The 24816-nt window shown below is 43.1% G+C and overlaps 1 protein-coding gene across 1 annotated transcript in view; it reads left to right on the top strand.

Moving 5' to 3' along the window:
- Positions 1–24816, top strand: part of LOC142382173 (CD81 protein-like) — a 68678-nt gene that overhangs the window by 9043 nt on the left and 34819 nt on the right. The window contains exon 2 of the mRNA XM_075467779.1: positions 8776–8890. Coding sequence (XP_075323894.1) covers positions 8776–8890 — 115 coding nt within the window. The remainder of the gene's footprint in view (positions 1–8775; positions 8891–24816) is intronic.

Below are 24816 nucleotides of genomic sequence, written 5' to 3'. Positions count from 1 at the left end.
CCCATTTGCGATTCCGTGTGGAAAAGAAGTAAGAGTCGGAATAATAATAATAGTGAAATCCTTCAGATACAATAGGCCTTCGCAGCGCTTAGCTGCTCGGGCCTAAATACACAAAAGAATGAAACCTGTCTTTATATGGCCACTGATTAAAATAAGACAATTAATAAGCTGACCATTACTTTGCATGTCATGCACTGAGCTTCCCATACATTACGACCAAGACGAAAACATGGGTATTTTTTTCTGTAGTTTATCTGTGAATTTACATTTACGTTTCAGCATGTTCTCGCTGTTGTAAACAGATAAACTCGTGCTGAAGGCAGTCATTGGTGCTCATCATAGTGCTGACCAAATGAATGTTTGAAGAGAGAAGGCGATCGACCAGTGATGGTAATTCTCTATCGTCAGAGACTCTGGAAGAAGGTAGGAAATAAAGAGAGACCCTGTCCAAAACTTGTACTTTGTCTTAGCCCCCATAGCATTTTTTAGCTCTCAAAAAGAGGACATGCCCAAATAAAATGGAACGTCTGGTCACTCTAGTTATAACAGCTTACTTTTTCATGTAGAGTGAAACCATCAAAATTTTGTATATCATAACTGGTGCTTTATCTGAAAAACATGCAGATGCAATTAGCTAAAGACAACGTCTCTGCAGTGATTTTGGCAATATTTACATGTACTATGATGTCCCAGGGAGAAATTAAAATGCGATTAAAATGTCTCATTTTTGTCACACGGTTCACGCCTGTAAACAGGTCACAGGCACAACGTGTCTTTAGGAGCTCACAGGCAAAGCTGCCTCTCATGGAGTAGCAGGGCAGTAGTAGACAGGAGATTCTGCTGCCGGGCAGAGATCCCGCTCTGGCGGGTGTATAAGTCACAAATTTGCAAGACTTGTGATATTTTTCTCCTCTTTTCACACTGCGACTTCATATGAATTTAATTTGTTTTTCACTGAGTCAGAAAAAGACATTTGTGGCATGACAGTGTGAAAAATGAGATTTACATCACAAATTCTTTTATATCAATCACAAATTTATATTCTATCTGTGACAACCAAGATATTTACCTGGTTTGCAGGGTTCTAGGATGTTTTGCACATTTGATTGTGTTTTTTTTATACACAAAGACCCTCAAAAAGGAGTCGGAGCAATAGTTTCAAATTTTATACAAATTCTGATGATCCATTAATTTGAAAATATTAAAGAATTTAAGCTGATATTAACTCTCCTACTTAACAAAATCTTGCAGATATTGTACTATTCCAGAGGTTTAATGTGTCAGAACCCAAGTGGTGCAGTGGTAATTTAAAGCCATGAAGCATCACTAGAGAATCTGGCATTTGTTTTGTTCTTTGCCTCCAGCTGCAGTTGTGGGATTTAACGCCACTGTTGTAAAAACAAACTTTCATCTGAGCCCTGCAAAGACATACACATTAATTTATTATCATGCTTTCAACGCCTTTCATGGTGCAGCAGGAAACCACCAAAATTGTCAAGGATAATGGAGGATGAAGCAGAATAATGATAATAATGATATGTGTAATAACAAACAGGCTCACAAAAAGAAGAAACAAAAGATAAAATATTTTAGTTTATATGTAATAAAGTTTGTTTTACTGATTACAATTTTTACAGGTTTTGAATGTGAAATTATGTGCATTGTAGGGATGTGAATTGATAAGATTTTTACGATTCCAATTCCATTTTCGATTCTGCTTAACGATTCGGTTCTTTATCGGTTCCCTTATCGATTCTCATTTGGAGAAAAAGGACAACAAACCGGTCGATTAGCATCAACTTTGTTTAGTTTAGAAGTAACACGAGTCATGACCTTACAAACCCAACAACGGTGAGGTCCACATTGGTCTATCATGGCCTGGGTAATTTAACTCTTCCCTGCTCTGGTGAAAGGAGAAGCTGGAGGTAGACGTGAACTGGGGGTAGTACCACCAGTCTCTGGCTCTGAGCCAGTCAGGCTCTGTCTCTCATGATTTCATCTAAGTGTAATGCATGAGAAGGCATTCATTTAACCTTAACTGTTACTAATAGCAGGTTTTACAATGAGGCAAATGGCGCTAACATGATATTTTTTATTGCCAGGTATGTGGACAGACACAAGGAATTTGACTCCGGTTACACCTTGCTCTCTTTAGTGCAACAAGTACAAAAATAGACAAAAAATAGATATAGAACAAGACTAAAGTAGAAGTGCAAATTGGTGCATGGTGCAAGGATGATATACTGAAGTCCGGTTTTAGCTGTTTAACACAGAGACAGCCTGAGGGAAGAAACTGTTCCTGTGTCTTGTTGTTTTGGCGTACAGAGTTCTGCAGCGCCTTGCAGAAGGGAGGAGTTTAAACAGTTTGTGTCCAGGGTGTGATGGGTCTGCAGAGATGTTACCTGCCCGTTTCCTGACTCTGGACAGGTACAGATCATGGATGGAGGGCAGGCTGACACCAATAATCTTCTCTGCAGACCTTATTGTCCGTTGCAGTCTGTTTTTTTCCTGTTTGCTGGTTGATCCGAACCAAACGGTGATGGATGAACAGAGAACAGACTGAACAATGGCGGTGTAAAACTGGATCAGCAGCTCCTTAGGTAGGTCGAGCTTCCTGAGCTGCTGGAAGTACAACCTCTGCTGGGCCTTTTTGATGATGGTGACTGTGTTGGTCTCCCACTTCAGGTCCTGAGAGATTGTGGAGCCCAGAAACTTGAAGGATTTCACAGCAGACACTGCGTTGTTGGTGATGGTGATGGGTGAGTGGGGGGACTTCTCCTAAAGTCCACTGTCATCTCCACTGTTTTTAGCGTGTTCAGCTCCAGATTGTTCTGACCACACCAGCAGACCAGCCGTTCAACCTCCTGTCTGTATGCAGACTCGTCACCGTCCCGGATGAGGCCGATGACTGTTGTGTCATCTGCAAACTTCAGGAGTTTAACAGACGGGTCTCTTGAGGTCAATCGTTGGTGTAAAGGGAGAAGAGCAGTGGGGAGAGCACACACCCCTGGGGGGCTCCAGTGCTGATGGTCCGGGTGCTGGATGTGATGCTCCCCAGCCTCACCTGCTGCTTCCTATCAGTCGGGAAGTTTGTAATCCACTGACAGGTGGAGGAGGGCACAGTGAGCTGGGTGAGTTTGGTGCGGAGGATGGCTGGGACGATGGTGTTGAACGCCGAACTGAAGTCGACAAACAGGATCCTGGCGTACGTCCCTGCAGAGTCGAGGTGTTGCTGGATGTAGTGCAGTCCCATGTTGACAGCATCATCCGCTGACCTGTTTGCTCGGTAGGCGAACTGCAGGGGGTCCAGCAGGGGGTCTGTAATGTCCTTCAGGTACGCCAACACCAGTCTCTCGAAGGACTTCATGACTACAGATGTGAGGGCAACAGGCCTGTAGTCGTTCAGTCCTGTGATGGTGGGTTTCTTGGGGACCGGGATTATTGTTGAGAGTTTGAAGCATGAGGGGACTTCGCACAGCTCCAGGGATTTGTTGAAGATCCGGGTGAAGATGGGGGCCAGTTGGTCAGCGCAGACCTTCAAGTGTTAGTTCGCCATTTTGCACATTAAGCCCTGTTTGGGGGTATTCTGGGATGAGTTAGAGATGTTCTGATCACAATTTGGACATTTGGTGCTGAACGGAGCATTTAGGTATCCACTGCTGCAGCCCCCCCACCTTTGCATTGAGTCAATGACCACTCAAGCAAACAATCATAAAACGGCATTAAACTTTCGTTTGCAGAGACATGAAACTCACCGTGTGGTCTGTGGTGGACAGCGATACGTTGGCTCGAAAATCACCACGAAATACGCTTCCAGAGAAGTTATATTACCATTATTGTCCGTCTTCATGTCTGGATGTCTTGCTGCTGCTATTCAACGGTGTCCGGAAAAATAGGTCCACCAAATGCTAAAACAACTGTTAGAAGGCACATTTCGCTGCGATTTTCGGGTCAATTTATCGCTGTCCACCACTGACCACACGGTGAGTTCCATGTCTTTTCAAACGAAAGTTTAATGCCGTTTTATGATTGTTTGCTTGAGTGGTCATTGACTCAATGCAAAGGTGGGGGGGCTGCAGCAGTGGATACCTAAATGCTCTGTTCAGCACCAAATGTCCAAATTGTGATCAGAACATCTATAATTCACCCCAGACTACCTAAAAACAGGGCTTAATGTGCAAAATGGCGAACTAACCCTTTCAGGCAGGAGGGTGACACACAGTCTGGGCCGGGTGCCTTCATGATCTTCTGTCTGTGAAAGACTGACAGAACATCCTCTTCACAGATCGTGAGTGCTGGTGGGGGTCAGAGGGGAGAGGTGGCAGAGTGGCAGGTGGTGTCAATGGGTCTTTAGTGTCTAATCATTTAATCATTCATTCATAGTTATTGCATGTTGGTAGTATTTCCTTCTTTTGGTGAAATATTCACTTTGCAAGTTGCCCTGTTGTCGTCTATTTTAGGGATGTCTAATCAAACTTTTGAGCGTTTGTACCGCTTGGGCACCATGTTTACTGTTGACTGCTGGCTGCACTGGACTCGCCACGCAACATTGCGTGGTGACATCATTCGCGCCCACTGGAATCGATAAGGGAATCGTTTGCAAAATTGCCAAACGATTTGTGGGAATTGAAACACAGGGAACCGGTTCTTGTTGAGAACCGGTTCCCATCCCTAGTGCATTGTATATACGACAATACTATGTATTGTAAGTAGGGGTGGAACGGTACAAAAAACTCGCGGTTCGGTACGTACCTCGGTACGGACCCTACGGTTCGGTACATTTTCGGTACAGTGCCGAAGGAGGCGTGTAGCGAGGTTCGAGCACATGTAATAGATATCTGAATCCTGCCTCTTCTACAGTGGAATATGGGCGCATAGCAGATGCAGTGTTTCCGACAGATGTGAAACCAATGTGTGGTGGTGGGCCGGGGGGGATAAAAATTCTTCAAAATAATTCCTTCGTTAATAATTGGTCACACAAAACTTTATTGTATTAATCCTTAAGAACCCAGACCCATTTCTACTTAAATGAAAATTAAAGGGGTTATAACACAGACTAAATAGACCACTGTCAGAGATCTGTAATGTGACATATATGTCACATTGGGAGTTAAGAACCTGGATAATTTCTCCATCAAGGAAAATTATGGGGGACGTAAGGATGTGTGACACCTGTGTCACGGTGGGTGACACAGGTGCGGCTTTTCTGCAGATATTCACATCTTCATTGTAAACAAATTAATAACATAGCTAATTACACTGGTCGGACTGTTCAGCTCTGTTTCAGACTGATACCTCCGGTTCAGGCTGGTCCTCATCATCAACACGCACGTTTCTCTTTCAATCGCGGAAAATATTTTTCAATACTCATCTGGATTGAAGCAGCAAACATTCAGTGTAAGAGTTTAAAAAAACTACTTTATTTGATTCACAGCTGCTAGTGTTTAGACCTCGACAACCCAACTACATTTTTTTTTTTTTTTTTACGGCAAACTTGCGACTAGTTAACTTTATAAAAGAAGGCGTAATTGCTTGTTTGCTATGGGTCGGGACGGGACGGGACAACATTGTATTCAAAATATAAAATATTTTTACAGGACTTTTTAATGTGCGATTTTATAAAGGTGCACGTGATACCAACCTTTCGTGAATTCTTTCGGTTGAGCTAATCTAACGCGACGCTGAAGCTAGCAAGCTTCCACGCTTCCAGGGAAGCGCGGAGGGGAGGGGCTGTGTGTGTGAGTAGGCTATGCGAGAGAGACGCGAGGGACAGAGAGACGGAGGTAGAGCAGGGAAAGGAAATGCAGCTTAACGAATACGAGTATTTTTTAAATAGCGTTAAAAAAATAATAATAACGAAACGCAATATGTGGCGGCCGGTGTTTAATCTGTGGCGCACCGCCACGAATTAGTCTATGTGTGGGAAACACTGAGATGCGATGTAAATTCCAATTGCTTCGGTAATTTTTTTTGCTCTGCATGTATTCGTATCCAGGGGTTGTTGTAATACATTTGGGAGACGTAATTGGTCGGGTCTTTTCATGGTTTCTATAGAACACACCTGACGGAGGTGTGTGGTGGTCGGTAGCTACGCCCCTTGTCATGCTATCACGGCTGAAATGTTTCATCATACCACACAGACAGAACCGGCGCGTGTTTAATAAGTTAAACTTACACGTTGTCTCCTTTGTCTGCGGCGCGCTGCTCTCCTTTCTTCCTTCATGAAATGAAAAAGTATCTCCTGCGCTTGATCCTGACTCTCTGTGAGCTCTTCCAGCCTCGATGTTAGACGCCTGATGTGATGTCCATGATTAATATCACCATCATGCAGACCATGAACACAGTGGCCTCCCCACTCTCCATATTAGCTTCTTTGTGGTGTTTTTTCTTCTCTCGGGTTTTGTTTTGTTCCGTTTTGGTGTTGAATGTGGCGCTAAACGGCTAACGGCTAACACGTCACTGACGCGGACGGCTGCGCGCGGCGCATCAGTCCCGACTCATGTGCAATGCAGACTGAAACAGCTCCGCTGGGGAAGGACAGTTATCAGAACGAAATTCGAGTAGGACAGTTCTGATAACTGCGTTCTTATAACTACTCTGTCCGAAAGCGTATATCTCTACGGACCAATCAGGGCTTGCATGTGGCAGTGTTTAAATGGGTCCTGAAAGAAACTCTTGCAAAATAACAGTTCCGCGTTCAGAAAATTTCCGTACCGTGTGTATTCTGCGTGGAAATGCGCATACCAAACCGTGACCCCCGTACCGTGACGGTTCGGTACGAATACATATACCGTGCCGGCCCTAATTGCAAGTTATCAGTGAATGTTTTAAGGGTTCAAACTTCCAATATTTTGGTTTTAAATTTGTAAAAACTGACCAAATACTTTTATGTTAGAAGAACTTATTTCCAAGTTGGTCTGACAAGCACTAAAGTACCCTGGAGTGTATGAACGTGTTAGTTTTGTTATAGAAATCAACTTCAATCTGGTCTTTTTTTTTTCTTCGTGAAGTTCTATTCGTAATTACAACATGTCTCTGCACCCCTACCTAGTTACATTGCCTCTCCACACGTATCCTTGGTGAGGATTTGTGATTTTGGATCTCAGGGTTTGATCTTACAATCAAATTAAATGAAATAGATCAAAAGAGAGACACCTTTGCGACCTTGAATATTCTGACTTTACTGGCTCAATATCGCTAATACATTAATCTTGCTTTGTAGGCCTTTATCCCTCAGGTTAGTGCAAGCTCAGTCCATGAAATATCAGAATTCAGCTGGATTCACAACCAACCAATTGCTCAGCGATGACTGTTGGAGCCTGAAAATTATATGGGAGAGAGATCTGGGATGTTTGATGGATGAAGAAGAGTGGCTGAGAATCATATCTAACAATGGGAAATACATTAGGGAAGCTAAAGGGAAATTTACACAATACAAAATAACACACAGGTATTACTGGACTCCTAAAAGAGTCAACAGAGCAGGTATAATGAATAATAACTTGTGTTGGAAATGTCAGAAACACATAGGTACTCTACTACACTGCATCTGGGATTGCTCTGTCATTCTACCTTTCTGGAAACCAGTAGTGGACAACCTGAGCAACTGGCTTGGAAGTGACATACCATTATCTCCCAGATTATGCCTATTAGGGGATAGAAGCCAAATACACAATATATCAAGCGGAGAATTCTTTGTTATCATGGCAGGGACTACAATGGCTGCCAGGACAATACTTAAGTGGCATGTACGCCCATCATTGCCTCATGATGATGCAACAACTGATTGCACGGCTTTAGTTGCAGTCATCGAGTGCCTGGCCATGGTGAGACGTTCTTTTTAAGCCATTTTCTTATCAAACCATTTCTTCTTTATTTCTGTGACATTACGAACTACAGTTGACAAGGAATTAACAGCACTCTTAATTGCTTCCCATTTCTTTGCTTTAGCAGGTCCCGTAATTCCACTGCTGACACTGCTAAAAATGACAGATTTTCCTTTTTGGATGTCTGAAAGCAGAACTTCAGTCTCAGAGCCCCTAAAGTTGTTCTTTTTGCGCCTTAATGCTGTTCTAATGACTCAACACTCAACACTTCCTAACACAGGAGAGAGGAAGCATACCCCTATATGGTATTATTGTGGGTGTGAAGCATGCAAATTTATTATCCTCATGAAATATTCTGCAAAAGAACCTCTAGTGCTACTTTTGGAAAAATAATCGTGTGTTTAAAAGTGTGGAACTACTTTATTGCTTTATTCTTGTGACGCATTACATCGAGTGAGTGTTTGGCATCAAGTGAAACCAACTGTTCTTAGAAATTGTAGGAAAACCAGAACTTAATGAACACAGAGTTTATTGTGTGGTAACACTAAAGGTAGAAAAGTACAAAAAAAAAAACGCAGGAGACCTTTAGTCTACTGCTAGTGCAATGCAACTGTAAAATCTTTTTTTTATTTATTTATAGAAATGGGCATATAAACCTTTGTAATAATAATATGTTCCATCTCTTCATTTATTACATTATAAAATTGTATCATCTTGACTGTCTCTCATCTTGTAAATCTGCTAGGTTTTTAGATGGAGTTTATCCTTTTAATACTTAAAACTTAAAAAATAAATAAAATTAAATTGACTTGGCATCAGGACCTTTGTGTCAGCATGCGTCATGAATGTGAAAAAAACAATATATCATAAATCTGATTTTGGAAATGTGTCTAGCACCAGACAATCCAATGCATTTAAAAAATGTTTAAATGTTTAATGTATTTTTCAGCTTGCCGGAGGTGTAATCTTGGGTGTGGCCCTTTGGTTGAGACATGAAAACAAGATCAGCAGCCTGCTGGAGCTTAAAGTGGATGGAACTCAAGCCCCCAATACCTTCTACATCAGTATGTATTTAATCTATGCTGTCTTCATGACTACATTGATAAGTATGTACTGGATTTAAGGAAAATGTTTTGCTACAGCTTATACACAGTTAAGTATGGTAACTGCAAAATCACTCACCATACTTTGGAAATGTTGGTGGTTGTGGGATTTGTTGTTATAGGCATATTTAACAACCCTCTTCAGTGGACACAGAGCAACTCTGCCCTGTGTAGTGTTGGACTAAAGGTCTAGTTAACTTTTATGTTTATTTGTATTAAAGTGTAAACAATGCACAACAGTTAATGATAGCACTCAGATCAGTCATGTAAATATGTAACTTTTAGCCACACATTTCATTATTTCTTTTTCTGGAGCCCACTAGACTTCTTTGTATGCTTGCTGGGGTCATTTATATTTTTTATACTTCTTTTAGTATATAGGCTTTTTGTCCATTCCTTTGGCTACGTTACTAAACTATGTAGTACCATAAAATAATAATATTTAAAGACTTTGCCTATTGGAGTGTTGGTTAAGATTTTTTAATGAGTTATTATTACATTTCAAATTTATTATAATGAGAACAAGTAGGATGTGACGTTTGCCTCAATAAAATAGAGAAAATGATCACAAAGGAATATACAAAGGTTATGATATAAGGTTATAATATAATATACTGAGGACCTCTCAGTTGATTGGTAGTATAGTATTAAAAACAACATATTAGAAATGTATTTATAAACTTTCAGCACAATGTTGTACCTTGAATATTATTTCTTATATTTGTGTGTATGTATATATATTAGGGCTGGGCGAGTTAACTCGTCATTATCGCGTTAACTCGTAAATTATTTAACGGCGACAAATATTTTATCACGCATTAGAGCAGGTTTTATTATTTATTTTATTTTGTAAAAGTCTGTTGCTGTCTGCTGCGGAACCGGAAAAGAACGTAATTGGCGGATCCAACAAACATGGAGAAGGGTACGGAACTTTTACTTGGCCATTTTCATTTTAAAGTTCTTCCAGACGGCGGAGTCGACAGAACCAAAGTTATCTGTAAACACTGCCAAGTTGAATTGTCTTATCACCGTAGTAGTTCCAGTCTAAAATATCACTTAAAGGCACACATGATTGATACCAGCAAGTGATTCAACGAAACCGACATTGGAGGGAGGCTTCTACATAAAAACTACATAAAAATGCTGATGTTAAAAGTGTGTTTACACAACAGATGTTATGGCACTTTCATTCATATCGTAGTACATTTAAAATAAAACTAAATGCTAAAAGCTATACACTACTTTTGAATTCATTTTTGGATTTTGCGTACAAATGTGATTAACCGTGATTAATCAGGGAAATCATGTGATTAATTACATTAAAAAATGTAATCGTTGCCTAGCCCTAATATATATATATATATTTATATACAGTACATCCATTATCTGCCGCTTCTCTGGGGATTGGGTCGCGGGGGCAGCAGCTTGAGCAGAGAAGCCCAGATGTCCCTGTCCCTGCAGCTTCCTCCGGCTCTTCCGGGGGGACCCAGAAGCTGCCCAGAAGGCAGCCCTGACAGAGTCCAACCCTCACCGTAGTGCTGGGCGGTATACCGGTTCACACCGAATACCGGTTTATAATTTCGTTAGGACGGGAGATTGGACCGAAAAAGAAAAAGAAAAAGTTTTCAGTGCAATCTGTTGGTTTCCTTAGCTAGGAAATTGTTTTTGAATTGGCTCTATATGAACGAATTGGATTATTTTATGAATAATTATGATTACAATGAATTGAATTCCAATTGGCTTGAATTGGACTTTATTATCTAAGTGCCTTGAGATGACATTTGTTGTATCTGGCGCTATAAATAAAAATTAATTGAAAAAAAATATATATATATGAATTTTTAATATACCGCCATACCGGTGTATTTGATTACACAACGGGGGGAACGCTGCATCGCGCGACATTGTTTGAGACGGGACCCTTTTCAGTGTTGCGCTTCTAAACACGCATGTTTACTGTCTATGGGTGCGAGGTGGTAATAAGCACTTGCGTTACGCGAAGGTGATGGTGGATAGGATAGACATGGAAAGTTCCGAAATCGAAGCTGCAGAACTAGTAGAACATGCTGACACAGAAGAACTTGTGCCAAAAAAAGGAGCCGGTGTTCTGTCGATTTCTCCTACTTGTCGAGAATTGCTACTTTGTGGTTTTGCGCATGCGCCGAGCCGATATTCGTTTTCACGCCCATAATGTTTTGCTACCCTGCGTCTTGGTGTGTAACTGTAACATCCTCAAAATCCTGATTATTTTCTCTTTTTGAAGACATGCAAAGTAATAAAACACTTATCGTATTAACAGGCAGTTAGCTTAACATGCACAAATGGGGTGTCTGAAATATGACGCATATTTGAGCATGTTGAATAAGTGGAAGGCGCCTATGAAAGTTACGTTATCCATGAGGCAGCGGCTTTTCTCTCTCACAATAAATACACAATTTTTCTCTTCTATATAAAAACATTAATTAATAACAGCGATGCTGTTTTTAGGAATGGAAGAAAACTGGACTACAGTTCACAAGTACCTTTCTGAGGGACACTTCTGTCTTTATTTAGGTAACTCTGCTCCATCATTGTCATGAATGCATTGAGAACAGGGGGAGCATTATTTGACAGGGTGTTATTGGACTATCAAAATGTGCTACCCTCTTAAATATTGATTAGAAAATGTTATGAACATGCTGCCATTCATCCTACAGTGGCAGTGAGGTGATAAGTCGTTTTACATAAATGCATTGAGAAGGGGGAGCATTATTTAACAGCGTGTTATTGGACTGTCAAAATATGCTACCCTCTTAAATAAATCAATTTCATTACACTTTTTATAATTACACACATGAGAGACAAAAAAAACTTACTTTATGACTTTATTTGATATACAGAGGTAGAAAACCATAAAGTAGCATTTTTTGATAGGGTAGCACAAATCGATAGACAAGCCTAGGGCTGGGCGGTATGGCCTAAAATGTATACCCCGGTAAAATTTGAGCCACTGACGGTATAATAATAATAATAATAATAATAATACATAGGTTTTATATAGCGCTTTTCCAAATGCTCAAAGACGCTTTACATAAGGAACAAACAGAAAGCATAGACAAAAAAACAAGACATTATAAACAAGAGAAAAACACTGTTACAGACTTTAGGCACATGGGGGGGGGGGGAGAGGAACATTTTATCAGGTGTTGTAGGTGATTTTGAACAGGTGGGTTTTGAGCTGGCTTTTGAATGAGGGGAGTGTATCGGAGTTCCGGATGGTGGGGGGCAGGGAGTTCCAAAGGGTAGGGGCAGCGATGGAGAACGCTCTGTCCCCAAGGGTGCGGTACTTGGTCTTGGTGATGGGAGTGAGGAGGTTTGCATCAGAGGAGCGGAGATGTCGAGTGGGGGAGTAGGGGTGGAGGAGGTATACGGTATATATCGCGGTATGGTACTTTTGTATATAAATTACAACAGAACAGTTTCTCAGTGGTTACCATAGCACCAAATAAACACTTTCAATCAGGATGTTTGCAGCAATATTAAATTAAATGTATTGTGCAAAACAGAAAACACAGGAAATATAAAAAATATGTACGTTATACAGGGTTCCCGCGGGGTCTTAAAAAGTCTTAAAAGCATTGAATTTATGAATTTGGAAATAATACCTTAAAAAGACTTGAAAAAGTCTTGAATTTTGATATCTGAGTCTTAAAATTTGTGCAGTAACTTCTCTGTATCGCATTCTCCTCAAACGTTTCATTTGTTAACTAGGCTACTATTATTTTGAAAAGCCTAAATAACGTAGCCTAAATGAAGAGTGGCGGAACCAATCATTGAGAACGCAACGCTGCCGCTACCGCTCCGCCCCGGGTCCGATCACATTGCTACAGCACTGACACAGACCACAGCAACAAGCCAAGCAGAAGCGTGAAAAATCAAGGCAAATCTCAGCAGAAAACAAGAAAGTTTAACTTACGCCGTTATGTTGTTTTTTAACATTTGTTTGCGTTTCCTTGCTTCCCATTTCTTGCTGGGATTATGGGGAAATGTAAATGTAATGAAGCGTGGCGCGAGAAATAATCATTTAGTCACTGGTTAAAAACAGTGGACAATAATGTATACGAGGCTTTTTGCACAGTGTGCAAAAAGAGGATTCAGCTTGGCACCATGGGCTTGAAGGCTTAACGGTGCGTTCACACCAAACGCGATGCGAATATTCGCACCGCCTTCATCGCGCGATCGTTGCCGCAGGTGTAAATTAAATTCCATCGCCTCAAACGCCTCTTTCGCGCGAGTAAAAAACGAGTGAATAGTTCAAGGGGCTATCCATGGCTGATCGCGTCCTTGTACCTGCTGTGGCAGTCCGAGATTCGTCTGAAACGCACACGCCGTCGTGTCTGGATCAGTGACATCATCCGGTGGTGCATTCAGCTCGGATAATTTCATCGCCTTCTCCAGGAGTTGCTTCTGGATGACGGCCGCCTCCAGCGGCACCCCAGGCCCACCAGGACCCAGCCCGACGACCTGCTCGGGAGGACCGGCGCCTGCAGCCGGCGTCCCGCCGAAAGATCACGGCACCGATCCTCCCGAGCAGGCCACCAAACTGGGTCCCGGCGAGCCCGAAACACCGCTGGAAGCGGGCGCCACGGGAGGATCGGTGCCGTGATCTCTCGGCGGGACGCCGGCTGCAGGCGCTCCGCAGCTGGGCCGCGGCTCCGTTTCAGCTGCGGGGCGCCTGTGGTATGGTGTCCTGCCGAGAGATCGCGGCGCCGGTCCTCCATGAGTTCCGTCTGGATGACGGCCGCCTCCAGCGGCACCCCAGGCCCACCAGGACCCAGCCCGACGACCCGCTCGGGAGGACCGGAGCCGCGATCTCTCGGCAGGACACCATGCCACAGGCGCCCCGCAGCTGAAACGGAGCCGCAGCCCAGCTGCGGAGCGCCTGCAGCCGGCATCCCGCCGAGAGATCACGGCACCGATCCTCCCGTGGCGGCCGCTTCCAGCGGTGTTTCGGGCTCGCCGGGACCCAGTTTGGTGGCCTGCTCGGAGGCGGCCGTCATCCAGACGGAACTCCTGGAGAAGGCGGTGATTAAATTTTTTTATTTTATTTAGTCAGGGACCGCATGTGCAAAGTACATTAATAACAAAGTAAATAGATGACCTGCACCAGATTGTAGCTTAGAAGCTAATTTCCATCTGCAGTCCCATCTGCATGTCACAGACAGCGCCTGTCCATCTGTCTCCACGTCACTGTCGTCCAGAATCTCAACGCTGATAGGCTGTCTGGCGCGAATATTTCGCCAAAGTTGGATTTTTTGAACTCGCGCGAATCACATATTTTCACTCGCGCGGCGGCCACCGCATCACCGCACCGCCTCACCGCTCCTCACCGCTCCTCACCGCTCCTCACCGCGCCGCCCGACCGCTCCTCATTGCGCCGCCGGCTCGAATCCGCGTCTAATCGCGTCTTTGCATTGACTTTGTATGTAATCGCGTTGCCCGACCGCGTCTAGTGTGAACGCACCGTTAGAGTCTCACGCCAAGTCCTCCAAGCAAATGAATAATATCGAAGCGAAGGATCAAACTCCTTCCATCGCCGGGGTGTTTCAACCGGCCAACGCTAGCCAGTTAGCTATTAATGTATCTGAGCTAGCAGATAACGTTAACCAGCCAACTGCTAGTACAGCCCCTCAAGTTACGACCGTCACCGCAACTAGAGTAGATCTGCGAACAGCTTTTGGGTCCACACCAACCATGAAAGCAGAGTTGTTGTGGACTCCTAACACAATCGGCAAACACCATTCATATAATGGAAACGAGGGTATTTCAGAGTTGTTTAAATGCATGTTCCCCGATTCCGACATCGCTGCCACAATTACTTGTGGTCCCAACAAAACGGCGTACATAGCCAAGTTTGGTTTAGCTGTGTATATTAATCACCGTCCGTTCTTATGTTCGATGAGAGCCTCAACAAAACGACAAATTTTTTAGTTGATTTTCATTATTTATAGTTCTCTCTACTCCCCATATTCCCAGCATGGAATAAGTAGCTAGCTAACATAACAAATGTTAAAAAACAACTTAACTGTGTCAGTTAAACTATTTTGTGGTCTGCTGAAATTTTTTTTGATTTTTCACACCTCTGTTTGGCTTGTTGTCTGTGTCTGTGCTGTGGTGTTGTAGCGTTTACTACTACTATGCTGCAATGTTTCATCAATGCTTTACACAGTCCACACTTTCATTTGTTTGAGAAATAAATTAACAAATTAAAAAAAAAAAGTTTTTCTTTGCCGGTAGGTCTGTGAAATAGGCCGTGAAATAGGTATTATTTTTTTATAAATGGTCTTACAAAGGTCTTAAAAAGACTTAAATTTGACTTGAAGAAACCTGTAGGAACCCTGGTTATATTTATATTTAAAAAATAAGAAAAGGTACATTTCCTCAAATAAACTCTGAGAGAAAAGCCGCTGCCTCTTGGATAACGTAACTTTCATAGGCGCCTTCCACTTATTCAACATGCTCAAATATGCGTCATGTTTCAGACACCCCATTTGTGCATGTTAAGCTAACTGCTTGTTAATACGATAAGTGTTTTATTACTTTGCATGTCTTCCAAAAGAGAAAATAATCAGGATTTTGAGGATGTTACCGTTACACAACAGATGAGACGCAGGGTAGCAAAACATTATGGGCGTGAAAACGAAACTTAGAAAATCGGCTCGGCGCATGCGCAAAACCACAAAGTAGCAATTCTCGACAAGTAGGAGAAATCGACAGAACACCGGCTTTGACTCGTTTCATATTTCGGAGCATGGTTAGCCCGCAGGTGGTAAAACAAATTACTCGTGTTACCTTGTCTTGCGATTACTGTCGCCCGGCATATCCAAGCGGATCAAAACTTTGCATTACTGCCATCTACAGGACTCATGAGCTATTGCGGTATAAGGTATGGCAAAAAAATCTCTACCGTTGGTGAAAAATACCGCATAAGGTATGATACCGTGCATACCGCCCACCCCTAGACAAGCCTATCGGTTTTTGCGGCGGTAGCATTTCTCGACGAAGTAGCACAAATCGACAGAACACCGTGTATGTAGTTTGGAAGTTTTTTGGTTTAAAAAAAATCTGACGTCGACCAAACAACCATTTTATGCAAGTGTTGTGGGTCTACAGTTGTCGCTGGAGGTGGCAACACGAGCAATTTGCTCCATCACCTTAGCCGTAAGCATGTCTTAGAATATCAAGAATGCATGAAGTTAAGGTCAGCACCCGCCACATCAGCAGGTAACACGGGGAAAGCGATATACCGTGAAACCGTGATACCGTGAAAAAATACCGTGATGTGTATTTTTGGTCATACCGCCCAGCACTACCTCACCGGAAACACATCTGACTTACTGGCGGCAATGCAGACCAGACTCTGACATCAGCCCATATCAATGGGTCTGGCACTCCATGCTCCCGGAGCACCCCTCACAGGAGTCCCCAAGGGACTCAGCCGAACGCCTTCTCCAAGTCCACAAAACACATGTAGACTGGTTGGGCGAACTCCCATGCACCCTCTAGGACTTTGCTGAGGGTGTAGAGCTTGTCCACTGTTCCATGGCCAAGACGAAAACCACACTGCTCCTCCTTAATCCGAGATTCGACTATCCAACGGATCCTCCTCTCCAGTACCCCTTACTAGAATAGACCTTACCAGGGAGGCTGAGGAGTGTGATCCCCCTGTAGTTGGAACACTTCCTCCGGTCCCACTTTTTAAAGAGGGGGACCACCAACCTGATCTGCCAGTCCAGAGGCACTGTCTGCGATGTCCATGCGATGTTTCAGGGGCGTGTCAACCAAGACAGCTCTAAAACATCCAGAGCCTTGAGGAACCCTCGGGGCCTTGGCACCGAGGAGCTTTTTGACCACCTCGGCAACCTCAGCCCCAGAAATGGGAGGCTGCACAACCTAGCTCCCCGACTCTGCTTCCTCATTGGAATATGAGGTGAGCAGAACCCCATACACGGTGTTGACGGGGCACCGCCCCTGATAGGGGATTCCGCCAGACATCCTAATCGGAATCCTCCCCCACCAGCGGAGCCAACTCATCACCAGGTGGTGATCAGTTGACAGCTCCGCCCCTCTCTTCACCTGAGTGTCCAGGATATATGGCCACAAGTCGGACGATACAACCACAAAGTTGATCATCAAACCGCGGCCTATGGTGTCCTGGTGCCAAGTGCACATGTGAACACCTTTTTTCCTGAACATGGTGTTCGTTATAGACAGTCCATGACGATCACGCCCTTCCAGGTCTCACTGTCATTACCCACGTGAGCATTGAAGTCCCCCAGCAGAGGGTGTCTCCTGCAGGAGCACTCTCCAGTGCCTCCTCCAGGGACTCAAAAAAGGGTGGGTACTCTGAACTGCTGTTTGGTGCATAAGCACAAACAACAGCAGGACCCGTCCCCCCACCCGAAGGCTGAGGGAGGCTACCCTCTCGTCCATCGGGGTAAACCCAATGTACAGGCACACAGCTGGGGGGCAATGAGTATGCCCACACCCGCTCTGCACCTCTCACCACGGGCAAAGTGTCCAAGTGTCTTTTTCTTCATCGGGGTCTTATGATATATTGTATATATATATACTTTGTAAGAAACTATTCAAGACATTCTGCTGCTTCCAACTTTTTCTATGGGAAATAATTCAATGCACAGATGTTTTTTAAATTACTTGAAGTTGATTTTTTTCAGAAGATGCTTAGTTGTGAAATAAGTATTTTATTAAAGCAGAGCACTTGGCTAACATAGTTTAGATATGGAGTTAATTTCAATACCAATTTCTGATGCGTTTATCCGTCTGACAAAAGAAACTGAAAAATATGTGAATGAGAACAGCTTCAACTGCAGAACTGTTCTCTCCAGAACTCTTGCCGATATAGACTTTCCAAGGGAGGCTGAGAAGTGTGATATCCCTGTAGTTGGATGCACCTTTTGGAACCCCTTTTCAAAAATGGGTACCATCACCCCGATCTACCAGTCCAGAAGCACTGTCCTAAACCACCATGAAATCTTGCACAGGCATGTCAGCAAGACAGCCTAATAACATCTAGGGCATTAAGGAACTCAGGGCAGATTCCATCCACCCCTGGGGCCTTGTGACTGTAGAATTGTTTAATTACCTTAGTAACTTCTGCCACAGTGATTGGAGACTACCCCTAAACTATTGGAATATATCCCCACTGTAAACGGTGTTGGTGAAGCACTTCTTCTCCATTAAGTTTCTGATGATATCCCAGAATTTCTTTGAAGAAGACCCAAAGTCATTTTCCATAGCCTCATCAAACTCCTCCCCCACCCGAGCAATCTGCTAAATGCATAAACATAAAAATGGTATAATTACAAAATCAATCATCAATCTGCGACCTAGGTTATTGTTGTCATGATTCTGGACAGTTGTTTGACCCACGTGCAGAAAAACTCAAGGAAGACCAGTATCGGTGAAAAGGATTTATTCACAATAATAAGAAAAATGTGCAAATGATGAAGATTCTCTGGGGCAACGTTCCGGGGCGGATGCGCAGGAAGCTCTGGAGACAAACAGAATGATGAGTAGAAATCGGAGACCGTTACAGTGGACTAAAATGGATGCTTACTGGATGGTTGATTGATGTCCGCCAGGGGAAGGTGAGAGGGATCTGAATGGTTGAAATGAAGAGTGAACTGTACCAGGAGGAGTCCAGGAAAACTGTCACGGAGGATGGTTTGGCCAAGGAACTCGTTGGAGGGCAGATCAAGTTCGAATCTGGTTCTGCAGGTGAATATGAGGAATGAGGAGTCCAGGAGGACGGAGAGTCTTGTAATTGATTGGGGTTTCCAGGGAACTGGAACCGAGTACAGACCATCAACAGGAGAAAAACCTGAAACGGGGAATGAGAACACGGAAATAAGTCTTCAGTAAGAAGATTGAACACATAATTCTCAGGTACGGCGGGCTAAGAGTTACCACGATGGTAAAACACTCTGGCGTGGAAGTGCTGGCCAACACCTCCTCTTATGAGGGTAGATGATTTGCAGGTGCGAAGGAAAACGCACCTGCAGAGCCTGTGGCCCAGCCCTGCTCATTGGCGCCATCTACAGGAAAAACTGAGGAACTGACGGAATTGATGCAAACAGATCCCAACAATTGTGGTGCCATTTATGGTCACCCCATGCTCTTACACAGTTTTTGTTACAGACAAAAAACCATGTTGTGAATTTAACTCAACCACAAGTGAATTAAATTCTGTTTTATTTATATAGACCACAATCACAACAAATGTAGGTAATACAAGCGAATTATAATCATAATCCAATCAAATCAAATTATTTAAAATCCAAATCAGTCCAGTTCATACTATGAAAACTGAAATAAAGTTGCCTTGCTAAGGAATCCAACAGATTGCATTGAAACATCTTTTTTGAGTGAATCCCTGATGCTGAAGTATCCCTGAAGTATGCATGAGGTGATGGCCAAAGGAAAAAAAAAACACATTTACCAGGAAAAAGCATCCAGAAGAACCAGACTCAGGAATAATGGCCATCTGTCTCAACTGGTTGGTGATTGAGAGAACAGGGAAGCAGAGTTAACAAGCACCACAGAAGGCAAACTCACATTTGAGAGCACAAATGGGGGCTATAAATAAGCCCCAACCATCGTCTCTCACCCAGGGCAACTCCAGGAGGAATTTGAGTCCAGCCATCCAATGACTCCTGGCAGAACCCCTATGAGAAATTGTCTGACCACCAGGTGCTTGCCGCCGAGCCTCTCACCCAGGCCTGGCTTCAGGGTGAGGGCCTGGTTACTCTTTCCTGGGAGAAATGATTGAGTTCCATGAATTTAACATCAGTAGGGTATTTGAAGTACTCTTTGTCTGGTCCCTCAACCAGTTTGCCTTCGGACACTCCACTGGGGACAAGCTGCAATTTGCCCTTGACAACATAGCACCTGGCATCCCTGGGGCACTGAAACCCCATCCACCACTTTCCATCACAATTCATGAAGTGTAACACAATTCAAAGTGGCAGTCCTTGAATTTTGGTCTGTTTGTTTATGGATTTCAAGTGGTAAATGGACTGTACTTGTATAGTGCTTTTTTATTTAGTCTAGCTGAACACTCACACTGTATTTTCACACTACTTACCACATTCACCCATTCTCATACAGCACATCTTAGTTTATGTAGGCTACACAGTGCTACACGTTCCCACACATTCCTACACCAATGGATACATCTGTTGGCAATGTGGGGTTCAGTGTCCTGCCCAGAGAATCTGGGAGTCAAACCACCGACTTTACGATTAGTAGGCAACTGCTCTTCCTTCTGAGCTACAGCCGCCCCTTGTTTTATCCATTTCAACAGAGTAATGTAAATCTTCAAGGCCTTGGACAGATGCAATTTACCAGAGCCCATGTTGTGCCTGGATGTGAGCTCAACTATATTTTTTGGCACCACTTCATCTCACACACTAGCTAAGGCTCCTTCACTGTCAGTGAGGTGATGTCCGAAGAACCAGTTTGTAACTCCAGGGATCGCACAACCAGGCCCCTACCTGCGCCTTACACCTAGGTCACACTGCACTCGACCTCAAAGGTATCCCTGCAAGTGGTGAGCCCAAGGGCAGCTGGTCCTCTGTGGCTCTCCTAGACTGAGCTGGGCTAATCCTCTATGCTCTGGCTCCCTAGGACTAAACTGGTTTCCCTATTCCGGGTGAGTCACCTTGCCCTAACTGTTTTTTTCCTTCAAGTCTTTAGAATTGCTCTCTTTCTGACCCTTTCTCTGAGACCAATTTGCCTTGGAAGACCGTAGGTACTAATGCACCCAACTTCAAAGCTCTCAGAACCATGAAACGCAACAAGATAGCATTTTTTGTAGGAGGCTCCACATGCTAAGAAATTCAATATAATGAAGGTGTATGATGGTATGATCGAGTAAACTATGTTGTCAGCTCCCATGATGGAAAAATGGCATTAGAATAGAAATTTTGGCTGTACAGCCACATTTATTGTCCTTACTTGCTGTTACTTCATATTTGTGTGGAAAGATGAGTATTAGATAAAATTAAAGATTTGATAAGCTAACAAATCTAATGTTAAATCTTTTTTTTTCTTTTATCTGCTTTTCTTGGGCCACTAGGGGAAAATTACATATTGAGCATTTCTTGCATTTCTTGGATTTTATTTGTGCAACACCTTTGTTGAGTAACCTGAACAGAGGCATGAATGGTGGTGTCACACAGGCTGGTTTAAATGTTTCTGATGTTCTCTTGGGATTTATCCACAACATTCTATGCTTTACATGATATGATTAAATGTAGCAACGTTGACTAACAGATAGAAGCTTATTGATAGCTTATCTTATTGATGAGGGGCAGCAGGCATCAGAGGACCATGCTGGGATTCCTGGCGGATAAATCTTTCTTGGTCTGATTAATATTTATTTCTGCTCAGTCACACAGATTCAGCATTTGACATCAATCTGTCTGGTGACAACAGTCAAGGGTGGTTGTGGTGATGTAATGGTGTGGAGAAAGTTCACATGACACACTTTGGCTCCCTTAATACTAATCAGTCGAGGTTTGAAGGCCATAGCATAACTAGATTTGCAGCTCACAAATCATTTTGTGGTGCTTCCTGACAACATCATGTGGAATTTGTGCTAAGATCTAATGGGGTTTGGAGCGCAACATAGGTAATTTAGAATTCACATGGCATTTTTTAAGTTCTTTATGAGTGTATCATATAAAAAGCGGGAGGTGTCTTTTCCTCGGCCAAATCCCTAACTATTTGTGACTAGAACTGACATAGGTCAAAAGAGGCTGAAGTATGCTTTTGTGTAATTTCCTCCTGTTTATTAGTCATCGGTCTTGTGATGATGAAGAGGGAGAAAAAAGTTAGATGAGAAAAGTCAGAATGGGTACAACTGATATATAAATAGTGTGTTTGGATCACTGTTGTTTTGTTCTCTTAGGCAGCATAGCTGTGGTTGTTTGGAGAGGAGCTACTTATGGCCTTTCTCTCAAACAACTTCAATGATTGCCTCCTACCCATTATATAAAGCCTCCTTCTAATTCCTAAGAGAGGGAGAAAAATACTCAGTCAGTATAGGGAAAAAATTCCTCACATTGCCTCCCTCCTCCCTAGCAGTACCACCAATGTTCCTCCCTCCTCTCTGAGAGTACAGCTTTCTTCGCTCAGTCGCTCAGTTTCTTTCCACTGTGGCTCTCCCTTACTTCCCCATCTGGTTATGGTTAGGGTTGAAGTTCCTTTATGTCTTAATTTTTCCCTAGTCCCTCCTGCCTTAATCTCCCTTTTTCCATCTGCTACTCTTGTACCTTACACCCAAGCGCTCACCGTGGCAATCACCCCCTTCCTTGCCTTCCACACAATTAAACAAATACACAGTTTTTATATAATTGGCCTTGTCTGCTTTCTGGACAGTCCAATCTTAAAACAATGAAAAATAACTAAACTACAACCAGATAATCAGTACTAAGTTTTCTCAAGTTTCATATAAATTAAGTGGATGTGACTCTTTAAAACTTTCATGTTTCTGAGACTTGATGTGCAACTTCCTGTGTAGTCATGTTACTTTACAGTTGCAACCAGAGGTCAGTTACTTAGGTTCTATGCTCTTGGTGCAAAATGTTTATATTTCTTTCAATAAACAGAAGAATAATTTTCAGTCATGTTTATTAGACCTAAAAATAGGGTGTTGGACAGTTAATTCACTGCACTGAGTCCGTCAACCAAGGGGCAGGTGGAGTTGAGCGTGCAGGCTAGGAGGTGAGGGGACAGAGATTGTCCAGAGAGGAGGACAGGGTGGCGAGAATAAGACCAGTAGCAGTGTCAGGGGATAGAAGAGAAAAATATTCAGGGGCAGGGAAAGCAGAGAGAACAGAAGAGGAGAAGTCAGTGGGGGAGAGAGAGCGTAGATTGCGACGAGAAGATACCATGTGGGTGGGGGGAGGTCGAGAGGGAGGAGAGGAGAGGGAGAGGGTGTAGGACAGGGATGCCAGGGTGAAATTGGTCAGGGGGCCAGATTTTTTTCAAGTGAGACCTCAGGGGGCTGGATTTCACTTTCAGACTGAAAAGGCCAAACACTGACTCAACACATGGATAGGCAGGCTATTTGAAATGATTCATGAAGGCATACACATCAAAATGAAATTGCATTGGTACCAAAATAGCCTCACAATGAGGCCTACAATTACATACATTACAATTACAGCCTAAACCAGGAGACAGTTACCCTCTAAAAACGTAATATTTTCCTATCCATGCAAGTAGCCTACATTTATAAATTACAAATGCAACAAAATAGACACTAGGTGCCAAAAAACACACATTTCCTACAAATAACACAAGTGTAAACTGTTAATTACTTTTATTATATTTATTAAAGGCTTGAACATGAAAAAACGTCAATGCAGAATTAGGCCAATTAAAAGAAAACCAGGCCAAGTAGGCCTAAACAAGTCACAGAAAGTAAGCGCCAGAATAAAGTACTCCAACAATAGGTGACAACAATAATGTGATTGAATATCAGGTAGGAATTAGTAAAACAAAAAGGTTCTTGAAAAAATTGCCAAATATGAGCAATCTAAAAACATTAAATTGGTTCAGCAACAGATGAGGCACACTTTGCTAGTCATCACAAGTCAACCCCAACCCCTTTTATTCCCTTCCACCCATATCACCCTGGATTATGATAAATGGGGAGACCAGCCTACTTCATCTACATTTTACTTGTCGAAGCCAGACACCTTTTAACTTTCACCAGCTTGTCCACATCGGGTGACAGTTTTTGAGCAATGGCTATTTTCATAACATCATTCAGATGTCCGTGCGTCAGCCGATTGCGCACTTTCGATTTATTAATATTCATCACGGAAAAGGCCTGCTCACATAAATATGTTGTCCCAAACATACAAAGTATTTTACCTGCAAATGCCGTGAGCATTGGGTACTGTGGTGGCAAGGATTGATAGAATGAATCGATTGCAACAGATGTGTAGTTATCCATAAGCGGTGCGCAACACTGCAGTTCTATTAGTTCCATTTGGATCGTCTCTGGGACCTCGGAAGAGTCAATCGTGAATGGAGAGTGAAAAAGTGCAAATTCCTTTTCCAGTTCAGTAAAAACCGTGAATCTATTGTCAAACTCATGCTTGAGTCCTGAAAGCAAGTTTGCAAACTTGTCCATACTCTGATGATTGACAGGCTGAGACTTTAAACAACTCAGACAGTTAGAATGATTAATCAAGAAAACCGGTCTCACGCCCTCGCCTACAAAGATCTTATGCATCTCTACAAATCTGCACTTAACAAAGCCCGCTCTGTTTACTATTCTGGCATCATTCACTCTGGATCCTCCAACCCACGCACTCTCTTTTCAACAATAAACAAACTCCTCAAACCCCAGGACAATATCTCATCCACATTCACCCCGGAGAAGTGCAACAATCTCCTATCATTTTTCCACTCTAAAGCCCTATTTGGACAGGACTAGTTTAATGGGGGGACCTGGGGTAAAGTAATAATAACCAGGAAATCTAGTCCCGTCCGAATGCGCCATGTCAGTAAAGATAGCGGAGTATGTCGGTAAACTTTGCCGAGAATTCTACCTCCTGTGAAACGGTCCGGAGTATCTACCATAGGTAATACTAATCCCGTGCGAATGCGACCTTTGGTAATAAGTACGGAATATGTCGTCACATCCTTTTAAAGAGAGAAACAATTAGGTGTGTCTGTTTGCAAAAATGGAGGTTCTGGATGAAGCGCTGCTTGCAAGCACGCATGGTCGGCGCCATGTCTGTTTACAGATGGGGTTTACGGAAGTGAAATGAAGACGTGCATAGCATCCAGGATGTGACGGTTGTGCG

This window comes from Odontesthes bonariensis, chromosome 1 (assembly GCF_027942865.1).
Source record: "Odontesthes bonariensis isolate fOdoBon6 chromosome 1, fOdoBon6.hap1, whole genome shotgun sequence".
In the NCBI taxonomy this organism is placed as follows: Eukaryota; Metazoa; Chordata; class Actinopteri; order Atheriniformes; family Atherinopsidae; genus Odontesthes; species Odontesthes bonariensis.
This window is presented reverse-complemented; position numbering and strand designations above follow the sequence as displayed.